Source organism: Chrysemys picta, chromosome 14 (assembly GCF_011386835.1).
Source record: "Chrysemys picta bellii isolate R12L10 chromosome 14, ASM1138683v2, whole genome shotgun sequence".
NCBI classification, from domain to species: Eukaryota; Metazoa; Chordata; order Testudines; family Emydidae; genus Chrysemys; species Chrysemys picta.
This window is the reverse complement of record NC_088804.1, coordinates 36,147,483-36,169,973: the sequence shown is the minus strand read 5'-3', so window position 1 is coordinate 36,169,973 and position 22,491 is coordinate 36,147,483. Positions and strand designations below refer to the sequence as shown.

The 22,491-nt window shown below is 40.0% G+C and overlaps 1 protein-coding gene across 1 annotated transcript in view; it reads right to left on the bottom strand.

Annotated features, from left to right (window-relative positions):
- CDH13 (cadherin 13) overlaps positions 1-22,491 on the bottom strand; it is a 752,462-nt gene that overhangs the window by 5,603 nt on the left and 724,368 nt on the right. Inside the window, exons 12-13 of the mRNA XM_005292303.5 lie at positions 18,137-18,370; positions 14,764-14,982 (exon numbers count right to left, since the gene is read on the bottom strand). Of these exons, the coding sequence (XP_005292360.1) occupies positions 14,764-14,982; positions 18,137-18,370 (453 nt within the window). The remainder of the gene's footprint in view (positions 1-14,763; positions 14,983-18,136; positions 18,371-22,491) is intronic.

The following is a 22,491-nucleotide window of genomic DNA, read 5'->3' as shown; positions in this document are numbered from 1 at the left end:
TTCACAAACACTCTGGAATATTTGCAGAAATTAAGAAGAGCCAAAGTAGTGGGCAAGATGCTCACGTGGGATAAATGAGTGTAGCCTCACTGAAATCAATAATGCGATGCTAATTGAAATCAGCTCCCTTGCTGCAGATTAAGCCAACTACTTGTAGTCCTACTTTTAGTGGACATAGAGAACAATTGATCACCGTCCTCTTCATAACAGCCTTAACATAGTTGAAGACTGTTATCACGTCCATCCTCCGTCTTCTTTTGTCAAGTCTAAACATGCCCAGTTTTTTTAACCTTTCCTCATAGGTCAGGTTTTCTAAACCTTTTAGCATTTTTGTTGCTCTCCTCTGGACTCACTCCAATTTTTCCACATCTTCCCTAAATTGTCGCATCCAGAATTGGACACAGTACTCCAGCTGAGCCCTCCCCAGTGCCGAATAGAGTGGGACAATTACCCCCTATGTCTTACATACAATACTTCTGTTAATACAGCACAGAGGAGACCAGTCCTCTGAGGCCTGCCAATTCCTTCAGCTCTTAAGCGGCTGAACACCTTCAAACTCACACTGGACCTCAATGAGAATTGAAGTTGGACTATTCTATTTAGGTACTCACACCATGCCCATTACCCTAGTATTTGAACACCCCCAGTCCGTTGCATAACCAGACCAATACACCTATGAAGTTATGCCTCAAGATTAAAGGCTAACATCTCTGTTTTCTTGGCCACTGAATGTTAATGTGCTCTGCTTACAAGGCCTTGGCATTGACACTAGAAAAAAGCGTCATTCCTTGTCACAAAAGAGGTACGTTTTCTGATCTGAGAGCCATCAGCTGTAATGGCTGTAATTCAGGAGATCCAACACTTGCTCACAAAAGAAAGACATTATTTAAAATAATATTGACCAGTTTTTCGGTGCTGCTCAAGGTATGGGTCAGACTTCCTAATTTATGAGATTCTTTGGTATTCTTATAAGAAAAAATAACCTGACAAACTTCCAACAGGTTTCACTTTCAATTTTGGTGGGAAAATAAATTTCAAAGAAGGAGGGACAATCAAGCCCTTCTGATTTGGACAGAGAAGAATGAAAATGGAAAGATAGGAGAGGGATGAATTTCAACAGTATTGTTTCAACAAAGCTTTCTAAGAACAGTTATTAAGGAACCAATTCAACAGAAATTCAAGTCAATGGAATGCCTTCCAAGGGCTGTTCTAAGTGACACTGGGTAGAGCAGTCTCTTACAGACCATTCCACTGGTCAAGAACTGTCAGAATATGGGGTGCCCCCAATTTGCCCACTCCCACTGCAGGATGGGCAGGAACTCCCCTTATGCCTAGCTATGCCAAACTGATTGTTTAATATATGTTCCAGTATTTTTCCAGGTATTGAAGTTAGGCTGACCATCATTCCCCAGGTCCTCTTGATCCTCCTTTTTAAAGATAGGCAATATATTTGCCCTTCTGCAGTCCTTTGGAACCTCATCCATCCCCAACTTCTTTCTCCCAGATGCAGAACCGCCCTAATAGAGCAGCTGGGGAATCAAGATATGTAAGGGGAATCTGTAGTGACAAAAAGCAAAAAGGGGATAGAGGAGGAGGAGGAAGTATCTGGTACACAAACTAGCTTTACAGAGTCATGTGAGAATGGAACGTGTAGATCCTCTGCTTATTGTGCAAGGAGAGCTAATAACTGATGATATCAAGAAGGCTGAGGTGTTTAATGCCTACTTTGCTTCAGTCTTCACTAAAAAGATTAATGGTGACAAGATACTCAACACAATTTATATTAACAACAAAGAAAAAGGAACACAAGCCAAAATAGGAAAAGATCAGGTTAAATAATATTTAAATAAGATAGATGTATTCAAGTTGGTAGGGCCTGATAAATTCATCCTAGGGTACTTAAAGAACTATCTGAAGCAATCTCAGAACCATTAGCAATTATCTTGGAGAACTCATGGAGGATGGATCAGGTCCCAAAGGACTGCAGAAGGGCAAATATATTATCTATCTTTAAAAAGCGGGATCAAGAGGACCCAGGGAATGATAGACTGGTCAGCCTAACTTCAATACCTGGAAAAATACTGGAACATATATTGAACAATCAGTTTGTAAGCAGCTAGATGATAATAGAGTTATAGGGAAAAGTCAACATGGATTTGTCAAGAACAAACCAACCAACCTAATTTCTTTCTTTGACAGCGTTATTGGCCTAGTGGATAGTGGGGAAGCAGTAGATGTAATATATCTTGATTTTAGTACGGCTTTTGTCACAGACCCACTTGATATTTTCATAAGCAAACAAGTGAAAGGGGTCGAGATGCAATTTCAATAGGTGAATGCACAACTGATTGAAAAGCCATATTCAAAGAGTAGTTACCAGTGGTTCACTGTCAAACTGTATCTAATGGGGTCTTGCGGGGTTAATTTCTGGGTCTGGTACTATTCAAAATGTTGATTAATTACTCAGATTATGGAGTGGAAAGTATGTTTATAAAATCTGTGGATGACACCAAGCTGGGAGAGGGTAGCAGCACTTAGGAGGACAAGATTAGAATTCAAAATGACTGACAAATTAGAGAGTTGGTTTGAAATCAACAAGATGAAAATCAGTAAAACTAAGTGCAAAGTGTTACACTTAGGGAGGAAAACTCAAATGCAAAACTATAAAATGGGAAATAAATAGCTAGATGAAAGTACTAGTACTGCTGAAAAGGATCTGGGGGATATAGTGGATTACAAATCAAATACGAGTCAACAATGTGATGCGGTTGCGAAAAAGAAAAATCATTATCCAATCATAAGGGTTTGTCTAATGGATAGTTTTTAAAAACGAACTTGCAGAAAGTAACAATCCATTTTAAACAGCCTGCTTAAGTGTCTGTGTTATGGATTTATACAATGGTAGTAGCCACCTGTCTATTCCTAGAGGGCGAATCTAATGTTCACTCTCTATTCGAGGGTGTGTGATGGAAGAAAATGGCGAAAGAACACACATGCCATTCTTGAAGCCCAATATTTCAACCTGCCTTACCTTACCAAAAAAGCCCTATAGTTCATACCCTTGCCTAAGGGCCTGATTTCCAAGAGCTCATTGTCCAACAACTCCCATCTAGGTACCTCCAGCTTGTAGTGGAGGTACCTAGATGGCACTGACCATTCTCATATCTTGGCGGTTTTCTGATGCCATTTCCTATTTGTTTCGAAGAAACAGAACAGAACAGTAAAACTAAATTCCAGAACGTGGACCCATTTGCTAAACAGCCCTTGAATGCTTTGTTCCTCCCAAGAGACAAAGATCAGCCCTGTGCAGAGGGACAGTACATGCCCTATACACCACTTAAGTCCCACTGAAACCCTCCTGGGAATTAATGGTGCATAAGCTTTGTGCTGACTCTCTGCATGGAGATGAACTTTATCTAAGATGTGTGTTTGTACCAATTCTAATTTAACATACAGTAGGACAGCTAATAAAACTGGATTCTACAGTTCACTGCTTGCATGTGCCATTTTCTTCAGAGGAAAAACTTCAATTACCCTCTCATCGGAAACACTGAATTTAATCTTTGCATAATTAAAAAACCACATTTACAACATGGGGTTTGTTGAAACCTCAATACTGTTGCAGAGTTAGTAGGGAAATGGTATATAACATCATAACCACAGTCACCTCACCAACATTCAGATAATTATTTCCTGGGCTTACCCTCTAGAAAAGGGCACGGATTAGATACATAGTCACTGCTGTAGCCTAAATGTAAATTATAACAACAAAAACACACCACAGAAGTTTTCAAATAAATTATTTGGTTTTTGCCAGTGTCCCAGTGTGTGTGAGTTTTCCAAATATCCAGAACTATGCTCTCTTTGAGCCTTCTCCAAATCTATTTCCATGGACTTCAATAGGACTTGGATAACGCCCTTGGAAATTACTAATATTTCTTTGGGCATATAGAAAATAATCATTTAATAGCCACTTCCCAATGAGACCTAGGTCAAATCTCAGTGTAGCAAGATGTTCTATAAGCTTTACTGCAGGTGTCAGAAGATATAGGTTCCTGATCTTTGCCAAACAGGCATTTGCTTTTCTTAGGAAAGAAGGGAAATTTATTCCCCAAATTCCCACTAGACTTGGAAAGATGAAACATCTGCCCCAGTTAGAAAATGTGTTTGCTCATCTCAGCAACCAAGAAACCTATTTTTTGCATGAGCCAGGAGGTGTGCCTGTGGCCAGGGAGAATCCGTCATCTAACTGAACATACATACAAGGGTGAAGGGTCTAGAAGAAAGAAAAAGTAAATGATTTTCCAATGGAAAATATTCAGTTCACAGGTTCACCCATGTAGTTCATTGTCATTTGCTTTAGTAAAATGACTTCTAGACTCTTAATGATAAGAAAAATGCAGCATGTAGTAATTCTGTATGTCTGAAGTGAATCTGTCGTACCTACAACTCCACTAAAATCTTAAACACCAATGTCAATATTTAATTTCATGAATTAAAATGACAGAAGTGCTATACAAACGGTTGAGACCAAGCCTGGCAAGGAAGTGGAGAAACATGTCAGTTCAGGCAGATCAGCTACTAAAGGGCACACCAGGTCTTCCGGAGGCTGAAATAATTTCCAAAGGGAAGTCTCTTTGGTACTGCCAGCCTACTTTAAAGATGTTTTCACTTGCGCTATCAAGTAATTTGTTAATTAAAAATATAAATTGGCCAGAACTTCCATTGGAGTAACACTACTTTACACTGGCTGATGATCTGGCCTTCATCTTTTTAACTCATCAAGTTCCTCCTCCTTCGTTGAACCCTTTTTTCTTGATTTGTTTATTTGTTTGCTTTTATACAATGGGCAATTCTTAGTGTAAAATATGCATGTGACCTCCACTTATAGCAAAGCACATCAGTCCTATATGGATTAGTAGTGATGCTTCTTTTGTGGTTGAGGGAAACTTTGAAAGCTAGCCTACAACTTTTTATTACCCAGTGCTCAATGTGATTATGCAGCTACCTAATAAAGCAGCTTCCATAAACATTCCTGCTTATTATTTGTTTCGAGTATATTAATTTGGGGACTATACTTCCTACAGTAAAGCGCAAACATATTACAGGCCTTGGATATATTTTTTTTCTTTAAGTAATACAGTCACATCACCACAGCTTTGATAGACAATAAATATAAAGCTGCACTCTCTTTCAGTTAAAGTGGGAAATAGGAGGGAAGGGGAAGATGTCCAGTAAAATAAGTATGTAGGAAAGAATTCTCTCAAGCACTGAGCTGTTAAATCCCACTGAATGGCTGAAAATATTCATTTAATAAAACAGACAAGTAAATGTTTGAAGCAGACCGACTGAGTAGTCCTCTTTAAGTTTTCACACATATAGTACTAAAGTAAATGAAATACATCAAAGATGAGAGCCAGCCAACCTTTTAAAACAATGGAGAACTACTTAAGCAGTCTGCTCTCATCTTCTAAAGCAATACAGCTCAGTTTGCGAGCAGTCTTGCAAAAGTAGAGCATGAACATAATTAGTCCAGGGACACTTAGGTCTCTAGGTAAACTATATCCCAACATGAAATATTGAGAGAATCCCTAAAAACTCGTTATTAAAATAGAATGCAAATGAGAGGAAAGTAATTTGCTCAGCAGCCATGGAAGAAAGTGAAATCAATTAGAAATTTGTCAGATTTGGCTGTGCTGATGCTATATATAGATAAATATCACTTTAAACTGCCCCTGAATTTTCATTTCAACCCTAAATCTTCAAAGCACTTTTGTACATGCCCCGTCTGTGCGTGCATAACCCATGTATGCACAGATCTTATGGTGGACATGAATGATTCAAAGCCCCAGTGGCTTCTTCAAACATTCCTCTGGCTAATAAGAGTTATCTTCATCCAATCAAGCAACACAAGCAACACCATGTGACATTTGTGGCCAATCAAAACCCACCAACTCATCTTGAATTTCAGAAATCACATATTGACTACCAGTAGCAAGTTGTTTAGGATCAGTCTCTATAAAAAAATATAATTCACCAAGATATGTGTTAGTAATTTTGAGGTACTCAGATACTACAGTGATTGAGAGAGAGAGAAAAGCATAGCTAGATAAAATAGCTAAGCTAGAGAAAACAGAATCATGATTTGTTGTGGACATTTTGTGAGCAGGAAAACAGCCTAAATTTGTCCAGTAAATTATTTTCTGTGAATCATTTGCTCAGTCCTCGTTTTTAGGCATAGTCTATTTTAGAACAATTCAGAAAACTGTCTGAAGTTACACACCTGATGTTACAATGTTATCCAGAAAACAAACACAGTACTTTATATTACTACCATTTACCTCTGCCAAATAAAAAAAAATGGAAAAAGAAAATGTTCTTCTGAATGCACACCACAGAAAGGGCTCCTAGTTTAATCTCTTCAAATGTCTGTTTCACCTCTATGGAATGCTGGTGTTACCACCACCACAGATTTTAAGGAACTAGTTGTTTTTGTATTATCAAGTATTTATTTATTTTACATTCCCAATACATATCTATCTATCTCTATCAATCTATATTTTCTAAACCGTCACATGTTTTTCAACATTTATTTTTCTGGAATCTTTAGTTTAAATATACTGATCCAAATAACTGTACTGATTCACTGACATTTAGGCCAATGACTTACATTTTCATTAAGGTTAAGTATAAACTGTGGGTGGGGCTTTGGTCTTATCTATATAGCGAGGTATTAGGTACTGAACCTGCAATTCATTGTGCGTGGGCAGATTTCTGTGCTGTGCCCTCTGACTTCATGTGTGCTCAGCCATCAGTCAGCCTTCTCACAATAAGGTGTAAGACCCAGGTGTTACATTGTCATTATTATCAGAGTATCTGAGCATCTCATAAACATTACTGAGTTAATGATGTCTCCGAGAAGTTGGAAAAGACGGTGGGCTAAGACAGACCCGGAGAGATTAGATTTGCCCAAGATGTGTAAAGTAGAGCTGAATCCACATCTTCTGGCTCCCAGTCCAGTGCCTTAAACATAAGAGCACTATTCTTCTACTAGAGGTTGGTCAATCAAAAATGTTAAGGGGCTCACAATAAAGCTATTGTTCTCACAATACAGGTGGGCCTGTGTCTCCTCGCATTTCAAATCTAGGTATAATTATTAAGTACGTTTCATAGCACTGTATGTCTATTGTCTTCAATGGAGATATTTCTGATTTACGCCAGTGTCAGAAGAGAATCAGGCCCTAACCAGCACTATTAAAAGCTCCTTTCATGCATACAGTATGCATCCTGGACTACCAGAAAAGAGCCTTTGACTACAGCAGTGCAAAACTACTAATTTTCACATCAGAAGCATTCATAAATTTCATACATAGTGAAATTTTGCTAATATGTACAGCTCTATGTGATGTCAATACTGAAATTATATTTTTCTTAAAAAAATGAGTACTTGTTCTGGTAGAAATTCGCTACTTTTACTAAGAAATTTTGGCTTTTGTTTTCATTTAACCAGCAAAATGTTGGTTCTCCTATCTGTAAAAACTACTTATTAAAATAAAACCAGCCACAACACATCCTAAAAGCACTGAGATGGGAATGATATATATTTATTTTTTGGCAACCCCACTAAAATGAAATGTTTTCCACGTAATTTTTTCCTCTGACCGCTCAGAACAGAGCCAGATGTTTGCTCTTTTTGAAAAAAAATATCCTCTAAAAATGAAACAAAAGTTAAACGATGAAAAGCTGTATTACTTGCCTGATTCAACCTAAGCAAAGCAAAGAAATTCAGAGATAAGACTCAAAACTGTATACCTGCAGGTAAAAGTCCTGCACTGGCAAAGGAAAAGACGAGACAACCTCATAGGTCTTTTCCATCTGTAACTTCTATCGTTTGTCTTTGGTTCACACTAGATCGCATAGACTGAATCTTCAGATGTTAGGTGTTCTTGCATAAAGTAGAATTTATATGCTGCAATTCCTTTGTACAATGAGGTGGGTTAAAGGTGACATTTCAGTTTTAATTCTGGCTCTCCACACTCAGGCAAGTTTAAATCTGCCAGTTAATATAATTTGAAGATTTTTTTATTGGTTTAATATCCAACATTTGAAATCCAGGGGAAAAATAAGATGATGGGTTTATTAGCCCTGTAGATGCATTCCTAAATGGGGATGGTGGGCAGCAAAGAGGAAAAACTATAGAGGTGGTGGTTACCATTTCAAAAGGAAGGATAGAGGAAATTAATAGGAAGTTAAATTCAAGGATCTCTCTCAGGCTTATCTGCAATCACAATACAGGCATCAGTGCACTACTCTTGTTTCTCAACACACTGAAGGCTTTTCACACTTTAGTTTGACAAATTAATTTCAACACAGAGACCACAAACTCATTTCATTTCTTCACAGCCACCTTATGTTTGGTTTCTATTTCTTTCTGTTCATGATAATGGAGTACTTTAGTTACGTGGGCTGAAGTCATCTTTACAACTTTGTAGCCCACTTCCCAGACTGAATCAAAAAGAGAAAGGTTTCTATCATTTGTCTACCGTCAACTAAGACTTAAAATGTTTAACAGAAGTTTTCAGTTTCACCTCTTTCTCATAAGTAAATTAAAGCAAAATATTGTTCCTGCTGTAATTAATTGAAAGCATCACTGCGCATGCTATTTGTTCTGGTTTTGACTATTGTGCTTTGAGGCCTCGTTTTTAATCTCTTGTTTTTGGTGGGCTTAGCTCTGACTTAGTCTTTTATGTTGATTTAACATAAATTAAAATGTGACAAGCAATCCCCAGTTTGAGAAGATGTACAATTATTTCAAAATCAAGTCTAAATATTTAAATAATAATATTCTGAATAATGTCCATCTGGTCTGAAATCTAGATCTGATCATTCAGGATAGCTATAATAATTCACGGAGAGCCCGGCTTTTGCTGTTGAGCTCACTGTGACTGTGAACACAGGTATGTTTTCTTCCTGATCCTCCTTTAAGCCAATGGCAAATAGCCTGATGGAGCTGGAGAGCATTTATACTTTGCCCACTCTGTTGTGCATATATCCAGCCCTGAACGTTCTTTGATGCATATCTGTGAGTGGGCTTGTTTTGATTAAGTTCATTGTGGAAACTCATTCTACCATGGCAGCGCTACAGGGGAATGAGAACAATATTTCTATCAGGCGCAAAGTATCCTGAAAAACTAATAGTCTGGTGGTTAAAAGCTTGTTAACATTTATGTACACTGTCATTTGTTGTGAAATTAATGGTATTTAAAGTGTAATTTGTACAGTCAACTATGCTCCTTTTACTATCCACCCAACACCTGTGGAAAGTGATCTGCCAGACTGTCAAATGGTACGTTGCCATAATGGGCTAATGCTTCTTTTTTTAAATCAGTAGGCCACTTTGTGGAGATCCTCTTAGTGGAAAGGCTGGGAGGTTTCAGTTAAAATGGTGAACATGTCCATCATGAAATACAAAATGCTAAAAAATGTTTTGATCCCCTTCAGAATACCCCTCACTTGGGCTACATCAGCTCCTGAATTCAGATATTTTTACTGCGTGACATTAAAATGATCATTTTCCATCTGAGGTAAATCTACCTAGCATACGTGAGGGATACCTCCAATATAACTTATTTTGGCGTGGCTGGTAAATTAACATGCTGCGTCTCTTTCCTGAAAGAAACAAATAGTTGACTGTAACTGCCCGGTCACCACAGACCTCACATCAGAGCCCCGAGAGACAATATTGTACCTTAAAACTGAGGCTTATGCACAGATGTGTCAATAGTGCACTCCTCCCTAGTCCTGTCTCCTTGTCCCAAGGCATTACTCTGTGTGACTGACATCCAACAGGCTTATCCCTGTTCTCTCTGGCAGGCAGCTGAGAGCTATTTCTCTGATCAGCCCCATCTCTTCACGCTACTACCCAGAAGCTTCCTTTGTCCCACTCTCACTCAGCAATGCCCTTTTGACAGGCACCCTATTTCTGTTCTCCCTGATATCACAGGGCCACAAGGAGACAGGAATGGCCAGCCTGGATCAGACCCATAGTGGATCTTGTCTAGTATCCTGTCTCTAACAGGGGCCAGCACCAGATGCTTCAGAGGAAGGTGTAAGGACACTGCAAAAGGCAGATTAGAAACAATGGGCCCCAACTTTAGGTCTCATCCTGGTCTCTAATAGTTAGAGATTGGTTTAAGCCCTGAAGCATGAGATTTAATATCCCTTCCAAAATTTGTTAGCATTAACTATTGTAACTCTGGATGTTCTTGTTATCCAGATAGGTGTCCAATCCCTCATTAATCTTACTAAGTTCTTGGCCTCAATGACTTCCTGTGGAAATGAGTTCCATAGATTAATTATGCATTGCACAAAAAAGTATTTTGTTTTAGCACTTTTGAAATGCCACTTTTCCATTCCATGGAATGGCCTTTGTTCTTGTTTTATGAACAACACACAAACCGGCAATCCCTGCTTTCCTTTTCTTGCACCAACCACACAACTACTTATCCCAGGCTTCTGGGCAATTGTATATTTCTTAGCCTGCCATTACTGAATGTACTCAGCAGCAGCTGAATATGCTGAACTGTTTCCTTTTGCTTGTCTTGAAGTTTTAATCAGGTTCTTCAGTTCTGCATTCATTTCATTCAGAAATGTGCCACATATCACTTCTCCTGTGACTTACAGAACAAGTATATTTTCTAAGTTTAGTTAATAATTGTCCTATTTAAAGATGTTTTGCACTGGCCGGAGATTCACACCGGGCATTTTTATACTGAAAAGCTCTTTCATGGGGTTATCCATCCTCACGCCAGATGTCAATTACAAAAATGAAAGATTTTGCCATGAACAGCAAAGTTCACTTGATTGAGGAATTTACCTCTTAGGAATAAGAGCCTCATAAAACATAAGCGCCAGGAGCAAAGTGAGCTACGTAAGGGGTTTTGCAAAAATTAAACCCATAACTTGACACTAGCAATGGGATATTTCATCTGTTCAATAAGCATTAAAGTTATCTTAGTTTTTATGGCACCATAATCTTTGATTACTCTGATAAACATTTGGACTATGCAAGACATTGTGATAGAACTAATGGCAGCTATAAAAAGAAAACCTACTTGTGGACATGAGTAGGAACCACCCTCGGCCCCCCCCGCATCGCTCCCCGGACATGACACCAGCACATTTTGCAAAAGTTCTGAGCCAGAGCCAAACTTCTCAGCTACCTCTTAGGCTTCATTCTCTACTGCCTTGTGTGGTCATGCACACCTGTGGAAAGTGATTTTAAAATGCTACCGGTCTGATCTAACAATGGTTTTCAATCACTTTGCACAAGTATTAATGACTGTACGAGATACAAGCCATTGGAAAATCAGGGTCCTCTCTCTCCACAATGGATTGAATTCGATTGAGCATCACTGGATTTTAGGAAAAAGTCTAAATATGATCTGAACACGGGAGGTCAGGCCTATCTTTGCCTGAATGTGCTTAACCCTATTTGTTGAATTCATGCTCACATTCACAACAGTGGATAAAATCACCTACATCTGGCAAAAGGTGGTCTTTCCATGTGTGTTTTCCAATACAGCTGGTGTTTACTTGGCTTTTCATCAGTTGCCAGGACAAAAGAAAGAATATCTTTTCCTACCCAAACAAACCACACCTGCAAATCATGCACAAATACATCATTTGTGCTGCTGTTTTGCAAAATTAGAGACCAGGATCCATTTGTAAATTTGACCCTTAATAATTTTTTGACAGGCAGCTTTTTTTTAAAAAACAAACAAACAAACAAACAAACATACAGTAATGGGCTTGCTTGTGGCTTTTATGCCTCAAGCCCACGTAGGATGTGGTACAGAGCTGCGCTACTCCAGGAAGAGTGCCAGAGAGAGTGAGTGTCTTAGATGGGTACTGTCTCTCCGGCGCTGCACCTTGCACATAATGATGGAGCAATATGCTCCCTCCTCAGTATGCTGGCCTTGTTCTATGGCTTAGTATCGAGTGTTGGCAGGATCAAGCAGCTACTATCTCCTACCCCTTCTCATTATATTGCTCCCTAGTGGGTGTTGGGGTGGGTGAGAAAGAACCAGCAGTCCCTGTCTTTCCCAGAATGCAAGGACTGTCAGTGTGAATGGTTCTTTTGCAGCCACACAATGAAGGGGAATCTCATTGTGCAATCCTTCTGTTCCTGTGCACATAGGCCATTTCTCACAATCTGGGCCTATATATGGCTCACATTTTAACTAGTTACGGTTGTGGGGAAATATACTCAGTGATGATCTGGATCCAACAGGTAGAATGTAGATAAACCTACTTCCCAGGGTTCATTCCCAGGAAAAATGTGTTGACTTCTTAACCTGCTAGATAACAACCAAGTGGGTATATTCAAAACCAAAACACTTAACCAAAGGATATTAAAACAATATAACCCCTTCCTGTAATCACATCCTGTACAGACAAACCAAAAAGAAGAAAGTTTCAGAAGGAAAACTGAAATCTCATCTACAGATGCAAAGAGGTTATTATAATGGGCCTGACTTATGCCTGGTATAATGCCATTAACTTCCATGTAGTTGCATCCGAAATGAATCTGACCCAATGAGCTGCATATTAATACACATGGATATGATTTTTTAATGTCCTGCAGAATAGTTCTAGCAAACATAATAACTACTTAGGGCTGAATTCAGGGTGCAGGGTAACTGGACTGACACAAGTGCAGTCACTCCAGATGTCACCCAATGGAATCGAAAACAGGAATTCGCACTTAGCATTTGTACAGCTCTTTTGATCTTCAAAGAGCTTCACAACATCAGCTAATTCTAAACTTCCCACAGTGACTTTTATGCCAACCTTTTGGGATAAAAGCAATATACTTGAATAAAAAAGAAACCAATATGATGTATACTATATAACTTAAGCAGCCCCAAAATGCCATATGTGCAAAACTCTGCTACTCAGTCCTTTATCTCAGCATAATGTCATATTTTACTTTACCCAGACTCTAAGCCCTTTGGTCGTGCTGAGGTATTAAGTCCACCTATACAATACCATGCATATATATGGTGTACTGTACAAATCTTACACAATCCTTAAATCATAGGTGAATTGTTATTATTATCTCCATTGTATAGATGAGGAAACTGATGTAAGAGATTTGTCCAAGATTAGAGGTGGGCAAATATTTTTGGATAAATAGTTTATTTGTCAAAAAATGCAATTTTGGGTTGACAAAACTATTCGTGAATTTTGGTTGCATTCGTAAAATAGTTTTGGCCAAAAATCCTCCCCCAGATTTTTTTTTTAATTCAAAGTATTTTGTTACAACATGCTCAAACTGAAACATTTTGACCTTTCATTTCAAAATTATGTTTTGGGTTTTTTTTTGAAAATTTGCTTCATTTATTTAAACAAAACAAAACAAGCGAAAACACACTCAAAACCAAAACAAAAAATAGGTGGGGGAAGGGTTTGGATTGAATAAAATATTTTGTTTGACCTGAATGAATTGAGGGGAGAAAGGGAAATGGAAATGAAAACTTCCATTTCAGGTTGATATGAAATTAATTTTATTTCCAGATTTTTTTGGCTCAACCACTGAACTGAAAAATCAATTATTTTCTCAGCTCTGCCCAAGATCATTAGAGCAAGCCAAGGGCAGAGCCAGCATTAGAACTCGGAAGTCCTGGTCCCCCTAGTCACATCACCTTTCAAGCATTAGTTTTGACTCTTGACCCTCCAAAATTAAATTATGCATTCGTAAGGTTTATTTTTCTTTTTAGAAAGGCTACTCGGAAGCATCAAAGGAGAGACAATCCATTGAAAGTTATCCCAAGTCATCAACTCCTGTTCTCTCTTTTTGACTTGCAGTTCTCCAGACTATCAAACTTAGATGTCTATAAACTCAGATTCTTGAATAAATTCCCTGTGTACGGTTGCTGACGTACTTTATGTGGGGGAATAGATTGAAGCAGACACTACTCATTTTCATAGTGACCCACAACAGCTATTGTTACAAGAACACCTTTAATCTCCTGTTTCTGTTTTTGAATTGAATTCAGGTGGGGAGAGATGAAGGAAAATGAGTCACAAAACTGTTACTACTGCCCATGCTTCTCAGTTTATAACAGGGGTCGGCAACGTTTGGCACGCGGCTCGCCAGGGTAAGCACCCTAACGGGCCGGGCCAGTTTATTTACCTGTTGACGCGGCAGGTTCGGCTAATCGCGGCCCCCACTCGCCACGGTTCGCCGTCCCGGGCCAATGGGGGCGGCGGGAAGCGGCGCGGGTTGAGGGATGTGCTGGCCGCGGCTTCCCGCCGCCCCCATTGGCCCGGGACGGCGAACCGCGGCCAGTGGGGGCCACGATCGGCCGAACCTGCCTTGTCAGCAGGTAAATAAACTGGCCCGGCCCGCTAGGGTGCTTACCCTGGTGAGCCGCGTGCCGAATGTTGCCGACCCCTGGTTTATAATATCTCAGCTTTGATTTTCTTTGATTCTACTCAAAACTTTTCCTATATTTGTAATCATCTGCTAATTTGACAACCTGGCTTTCCTACCCTTTTTCTGCCTATAGAATTTTTGTTCCCCATTCACATACTTTCTCAAAATATTCAAATGTCACACTGTGGACTTTTAGATCACCGTACAAATTAACTTCTTCTCCCTTGGGTAGGTTTTCTTATGAAGAAGAACAAAAGATTCACTTCCAAGAACCTAGATAAATAATGCTTCACTGTTACTACTTGGAGTTTAGGAAAACTTACAAAATAAACTGACGAGTGAAAAGAGAAGGATTAGGATCATGCTGATATGAAGGGCATCGGCTGCACTGCAGTCCATTTTGGATTTCTTGCAGGAACACACTTGTACTTTCAGTTCGGTATTGTTAGTCAGAGGCGGTTTTCCGGAATCTGTCACCAAGATTGGGATGTTGTAATTGGCCTTCTTCAGGTTTTGAAGCAGGCTGACCTGGGCATGAGTGTCTGCAAAGAATAAGGAGGTAACGATTAGGCAGCCATGGGTGGCGGGGGAGAGGGAGGAATAAAAAGGCACCAGTATGCCACACCACATATGCCACATGAAAATATAGGGGGAAACGAGAGCACTCTACATAACTAGGCTGGAAGAATTTGTTGGTAAACGTCCATTTCACAAACCCACAAAAAACAATTTCCATCAATAATAATAAAAATTCACAGATAGGCACAGTAAGGAAGTGCTTCTTGAGAATTTCTGAGAGTTTAATACAGGGATCGGCAACCTTTGGCATGCGGCCCGCCAGGGTAAGCCCCCGGGTGCGTTGGGCCGGTTTGTTTACCTGCGCCGCGTCGCTTCCCGCAGCCCTCAACCCCCATTGGCCTGGAGCGGCAAACCGCGGCCAGTGGGAGCCGCGATCGGCCGAACTTGCGGACGCGGCAGGTAAACAAACCATCCCGGCCTGCCAGGGTGCTTACCCTGGCAGCCCGCAGGCCAAAGGTTGCTGATCCCTGGTTTAATCTAAGGATATTTACTTTGTACATTTTGACATGTGATGTGTTTTAACTATTATAAAAAGCTTTATTAATTTTTTTAATCTCAACATCTACTGTCATTAAATAACCTTTGTCTGACCCACTCCCCTTAATTTTGTGCAACTGTGAAAATTTAAATTGATAAAAGTAAAATAAAAGTGCTTAAAATTAAACATGATATCAGTCAGAATTCTAAAAAAATAGAAATGGAATACTTCCACGCCTATATAACTGATTACAAAATGGCATTCAATCAACAACTTGATCAAGGAATTCTTCCTCTTTGGCATGAGTATATTTTCCCCCGGCTCCTTCTGCAATCCCATAAAAAAAAAAGGATTTTCAAGAGTTTTTTTAGTTTAAAACTATGATTTGTCCAATTGAAGCTAGTCAACTGGCAAATTCCAATAGAAACACACCAATTAAGGAGTAGATTGTGGCTGACCCACAGTGAGAGGGGAAAGGGGAAGACGGATGCGGAGGTGTTGTAACTTATGAATACTCTATGTGACCTGGTTTGCGGCACAGTTACTGTATGGCTATAACAACAAGGAGTACTTGTGGCACCTTAGAGACTAACAAATTTATTAGGGCACAAGCTTTCGTGAGCTAAAACCCACTTCATCAGATGCATGGAGTGGAAAATACAGTAGGAAGATATATATACATAGTACATGAAAAGAGGGGGGTTGCCTTACCAATTCTAACGAGACAATTCAATTAAAGTGGGCTATTATCAACAGGAGGAAAAATCACTTTTGCAGTGGTAATCAGAGTGGCCTATTTCAAACAGTTGACAAGAAGGTGTGAGTAACAGTAGGGAGAAAATAGCATGGGGAAATTAGTTTTTAGTTTTTGTAATGACCCATTCACTCCCAGTCTTTATTCAGGCCTAATTTGATGGTGTCCAGTTTGCAAATTAGTTCCAGTTTTACAGTTTCTCGTTGGAGTCTGTTGAGTGTCCCGGGAGGTTGAAGTGTTCTCTGACTGGTTTTTGAATGTTATAATTCTTGATGTCTGATTTGTGTCCATTTATTCTTTTGCATAGAGACTGTCCATTTTGGCCAATGTACATGGCAGAGGGGCATTGCTGACACATGATGGCATATATCACATTGGTAGATGTGCAGGTGAATGTGCCCCGATGGTGTGGCTGATGTGGTTAGGTCCCATGATGGTGTCTCTTGAATAGATATGTGGACAGAGTTGGCAACGAGGTTTGCTGCAGGGATAGGTTCCTGAGTTAGTATTTTTGTTGTGTTGTGTGTAGTTGCTGGTGAGAATTTGCTTCAGGTTGGGGGGCTGTCTGTAAGCAAGGACTCGCCTGTCTCCCAAGGTCTGTGAGTGAAGGGTTGTTAGTCTCTAAGGTGCCACAAGTACTCCTCGTTGTTTTTGCTGATACAGACTAACACGACTACCACTCTGAAACCTGTATGGCTATATTGAATCATTGTGATGTTTCCTGTAAGCATATGTTGGTTTAGTTTAATAGTAAGGCTGTTAGGAAGCAAGCAGGAAGACCACACAATGACTCCAGATAAACAACCTTCTAATAAACACATCAGCAGGCATGAAGAAACATTGACTGAACTATTAGTTGTGAAGATACTGCTTCCAGGCTTCAGCCAAGTTACAGGACTTGTTTTGCCAATGCTGGAAGCCAATAGTCCAAAACGATTTTAAAAAGCAGTTGAGAGTGGGGGCAGTTGTCAGGGAGCTGTTCCTGGAGAACAGACAGTCACAGACAACCCGCTAGGAGATCTGAAGAAGCTAGGCCTTCTTCCAGGGGGATGGTAAGCCTTGGGGAAGATAGACATACATTAGACCTCTTATCATTTTAAAATCCTTTTTCTCTTATGTTACACTTTGTTCCAGCTATATTAATCACTGGCCACAGGCTCCCAAAGGGCAGAATCACAGGTATCCGAGCCTGTTGGTACCTGCTGGAGGTAAGACCGAGACTTGGTGCAAAAGTGGGAGAATCGCGGGATTCCACCCTTTGGAAAGATAAGGGCACAACGCCTAACACCTGCTGATCTTCATTCAGACAGGGCAGAGAAGGGATCAGAGGAGCAGCTAGTCTGTAACCATGAAGGCCTACTAACTAAAATAATAGCACTTAAGCTCAGAAGAGCACACAGGGAGGTCCATGAGGGGATTCCCTCACCCTACTTAACTGATTTGTTAAAAAGGGGCTATGGGGAAGTAGAGAATAGGCAGGTCCATGGCTCTGTACATCCTAAGCAGTGGCCAACGGAGCTGCCCACTGGTATGTGGGGGAGTGTGCTGAAACCTCTTATGGTGTACTGAGTGCAAGGCAATTGGGCTCTGAATGCTCCCCACCAGGGTGGGAATGAGCAGGAGGGAAAAAGAATGGTCCCACACCACCCATCACAGTAGGTTGTGCATTAAGAGTCACTGCAGTTTGTTATTCAGTTCAACTGGCTTTGGATCAGGCCTTAAAGACATAATCTACACATAAGTGATCTGTTCTAATCATCCAAAGCACATAGGAGTACATGTGTGATAGTACGCCTATCATATTACTTTGCTCCTTGATCTCAGAGGGCACTTATAGGAAGACTGAAAGAATGAAGGTATAAGAAAAACAAATTCAAAGACTTACTGTTGATCTTGGCGATTTTCCACACTTTATCTGGGCCAGACTGTTTACTCAGTTCAAACTTGAATGGATCCGTGTTAGGGTGAAGGTCCTTATCTGATGCCCCCAAGACCACTACCCTGAGATCTTTTGCGTCATCACAGACTTTTGCCAACGTTGGATAAATGGCGGGGGCATTGTCATTGACGTCTTCCAGAGTTATCTGTAAGGTTCCCGTGCCGGTTGCAGGAGGGTTGCCTATGTGACAAATAAGCAAGTATTTATAAACTTGAGCTTTCATAATACACACTAATCTCTAACAGGCACACCTGAATGCTCACAAAAGGAGATCAGCATCATTGACATAGTTCCCACTGCTGACCATCGTAGGTCGACCTTTGCCATTTTTTTTTAGACTTAAGGGTTGCTTTCGCAAAGTTTTGATTTAGACACTATATTTTCCAAAATCCAGTAAGTATTATTCTCTACAGTAAGGAGAGTAAATCTAAGCAAACCTCTGTTCTGGTACAAACTCTGTGAGGTACAAAATGGGGTCAAAATATATTAGAGTCCAAGTCTAAGTCTAGGGAGCAACTTGCTGTACACAAACATACAATAACAGATAGTCCCTGCCCCAAAGACTCTAAATAAACACAACAATCAAAGAGTGAGAGGAGAAGTGGAGTCACAGAAAAGTAATCTGCCCAAGGTCACACATTAGGTCAGTGGCCAAGGTGGGAATAGCACCGAGGTCTCCTGAAACCCTTGTCACTGGATGACTTTAGTTAATGTAGTGGAGATTAAATCTGCCAGATTGAGTTTGGGAGAATGAGCTCTTTTATTCATCCAGAGATGTATAGAATGAGCAATAGCAGTTCAAACTTCCACAAATTATCTGCATGAGCCTTGACCTAGAGGAATCAACTTTAGGGGTGAGAGTATTGTTTATTCAACATAACACCAGTATTAGCCTCTATTCCAAGGGTCGGCAACGTTTGGCACGTGGCTCGCATGGGAGAGACCTGTGCTGTGGTGATGAATATGTAACCCACACCTCCTGGGTGTGGTGTTCTGTCCCATCTAGTGGCGACGAGAGAGAGAGAGAGAGACAGAGAGAGACACTCACTCTCTGCTTTATGGCCTAAGCCAGGGGTCGGCAACGTTCGCCACGCGGCTCGCCAGAGTAAGCAGCCTAGCGGGCTGGGCCAGTTTATTTACCTGCTGACGTGGCAGGTTCAGCCGATCGTGGCCCCCACTGGCTGCGGTTTGCCATCCCGGGCCAATGGGGGTGGTGGGAAGCCGCAGCCAGCACATCCCTCGGCTCGCGCCACTTCCCGCCACCCCCATTGGCCCGGGACAGCAAACCGCAGCCAGTGGGGGCCACGATCGGCCGAACCTGCCACATCAGCAGATAAATAAACTGGCCCGGCCCGCCAGGGTGCTTACCCTGGCGAGCCACGTGACAAACGTTGCCGACCCCTGCTCTATTCTGTGACTGATGTACACCTATGGTGATGGAAGCGTTTGCAATGTAGACATCTGCCCACAGGGATCAGGACTGAGCCCACCATCTCATTTTACAGAGGTCAATGAATAGCTGACAGATGGTAATACGTTTCAGTCACTACTGATTGTGTGCCAAGGCTGAACTAGTGACTTACTGTCCTGGTTAAAAGTTCAGTATCTCCATACCAACCCCTTTGCCATCCCGTTCTCCATGATAACGGTCACAAAGGTTTTTAAAAGTACATCTCTTCTTTCATAGGCTGTTATACCTAATAATAATTTCCCCATCTAAATGAAACACTTCTTGAGATCCAGGTTTTCTTATTCATATCAGAGATCTACCATCCCCTTAGTATAAAATAATCTGAGATTCCTAAGCTCCAGTCATCTCAGAACCCTCTGGATATAAAAAGGAAGCAAGAGGGTATGTTTAGCCTCTGACCTGCTAGTGTGGTTCAGCAGGAAAAGTGGTCCTCTAATGTATAATTAATCTGCATACAATAGCTCAATCAACTTGGGAATCACTGATAGATTGGGACACTGCATTCTAAAGAAGAAAGTATTCACCCCATGGTCTGGATCTGACAGAATTGTAACTGTAACATAATGTGATTAGTCGTTATAAGGACAAATGTTACTAATAATGACACTTCATCTGTTTCAGACACATAAATGCATAACAAAGGCAGAATTTTCATAGTTCCCTTAGGTTTTTTTTCCCTCGCTCTTTTGTCATGACGAGGGTTAGGGTTGAGTTCTTTTTAATGAAAAAGAAATTATTTTTCGTTTTTTATTGGACTAATTGAATTTGCAGAAATATTCCAATACATTTTTTGTTCTTGATATATTATTAAGTAAAGTCATATGGCAGAATGGATGAAAAGAGATTTGAGTATTTGAAATATGATCATAAAAGTCAGGCTTTCATGCACTTAATTAAACTGCTGTCTTTAATTTTGAATGCATTATTTCCACACTGGACTGATAATGTCTTGTGCATTGCCCTGCTTATCTTCCTCTGAAGTCAGTAATATTAAAATCTTTCTTTTGAAATTAAGAACCCAACGGCATTATGACTATACTGTTAATTGTTGAATGCAGATATGGCTACATTTGCTCTGCTTAGCTAGTTCTTCACTATCTTCCTGTGGCTTATGGATGAGTCAACAATACACACACAAAGAGAAAAAGAAAATTGCTTCTGTCCATTTCAATGATTTATTCTCAGACTGTTTTACTTATAACTACTGCGACAAAATGTTTTGCTGATTTATAAAGACTTTCGAAAGAAGAATAGGCAAATGTCAAGGTCATAAATTGAAGCTTGTTAACAAGCATGCCATAAAAATGCAACAAAAAGTGAGTCAAAGTAAAATGGCTACAACAGATCCATCGGGAATAAACAGCTTTTATAAATTTGACACTATTATGCCTTGGAAATAAGAACCATTCAAAACCCCATGATCTTTATTTGGCAATGAGTTTGAACTAAAAGTCTCTCACGAGCATATTTTAATTCTAAAATAAGCTTTCCCTCAATCTGTATTGTAAAATTTTGTAGCTAGAGGAAGAATTAATGCATAATACAGATTATAAAGGGCCAGTCCTACAAACCCTGCGGCAAGATTTGAAAAGAAACTCAGCTTCCATTTAGGCATCTAAGTGAAATAGCCTGTCCCACTGGGTGCTGAAAGCTTTGAACCTTTAGGTGTTTGATTGGGAGCTGTTGGCTACGGAGATTTTTTGACAATCCTGTTCTGAATTACACAAGCTATATAACCGGATGTAATGGCACTATTCCATAAGTAATGGCTACTAGTGTGTAAGAGTTTGTGGATCGGGCTACAAAAGTTAGTTTAATTGTATATGAAAGTGAAGAGACTAGCTATCAGATAGGGACATTACTAATTAAGGCCAAATCCTGAAGCCCTCATGAGTAATCTTCAATGAGACTAAAGATTATCCAAATTGAGTAAGGTTCATGTGACTGGACCCTTCATCAGTAATAATATAAAGGTGCAGGAGAATATCAGATCATGCAGCAATGGGACGTGTATGATGTACATTAGAAGCAGTAATGTCTTCATATCCTAACATTAGTTTACATCAGAAGGTTCTGACAGCAAGTTGTCACTTAAGCAATAGCTACTGCTGTTGTTGTGAGATGCACCAGTCAGAAAATGGAATAGGTTGAGTAGTTATGCATCATACCTTGAGGAGATAGATAATATAGTGTATGACTAGGTCCCTGCCTGAGAGCTAGAGCCTACAATGAAAGGGGCTATTACTATAAGCAAACAGTGTAAAAGGGTATTCTGAAAGAAAGTAAGTGATTTGAAAACGAACGATCAGGGAATATGTTTTTTGGACCTATTTTTGCTATATATTGGTACTGTATTCTAATTTAATACCATGCAGTATCATATTAGTGCTTCTAGTCTAAAGCTGATTTTAATAAAAGTTATATTCAGCTACAGAAACCTTTTAAAGTAAAACTCAGCAAATAAGAGTTTAGGTTTTAAAGATGTAGGCATGAATTTGGAATCCGGCTTCCAATTTTAAAGCCAGTCAAGTAGTCGGATACCTACCAGACATCAGGTATGCCTGAAAGAAAATCATGGACATAGAATGGGAAGATATTTTAATATCAGGTCATATATAAAACGGCACATTCACCCCCAGCCACTATCTTCAAATTGCTGGATGGCTGAACAATGTATTAATAAGATTGCAGAGTATTTTTTTGTAAAGTTATTTTAGGGAAAACCTGGTCTCTGATTGGCTGAAGTACACAATAGCTCAGCTCACAAAACCACTGTGATGGCAGCAGGGAATAAATAACGATATTGTCAGCAACCGTCACTCAACTGTGC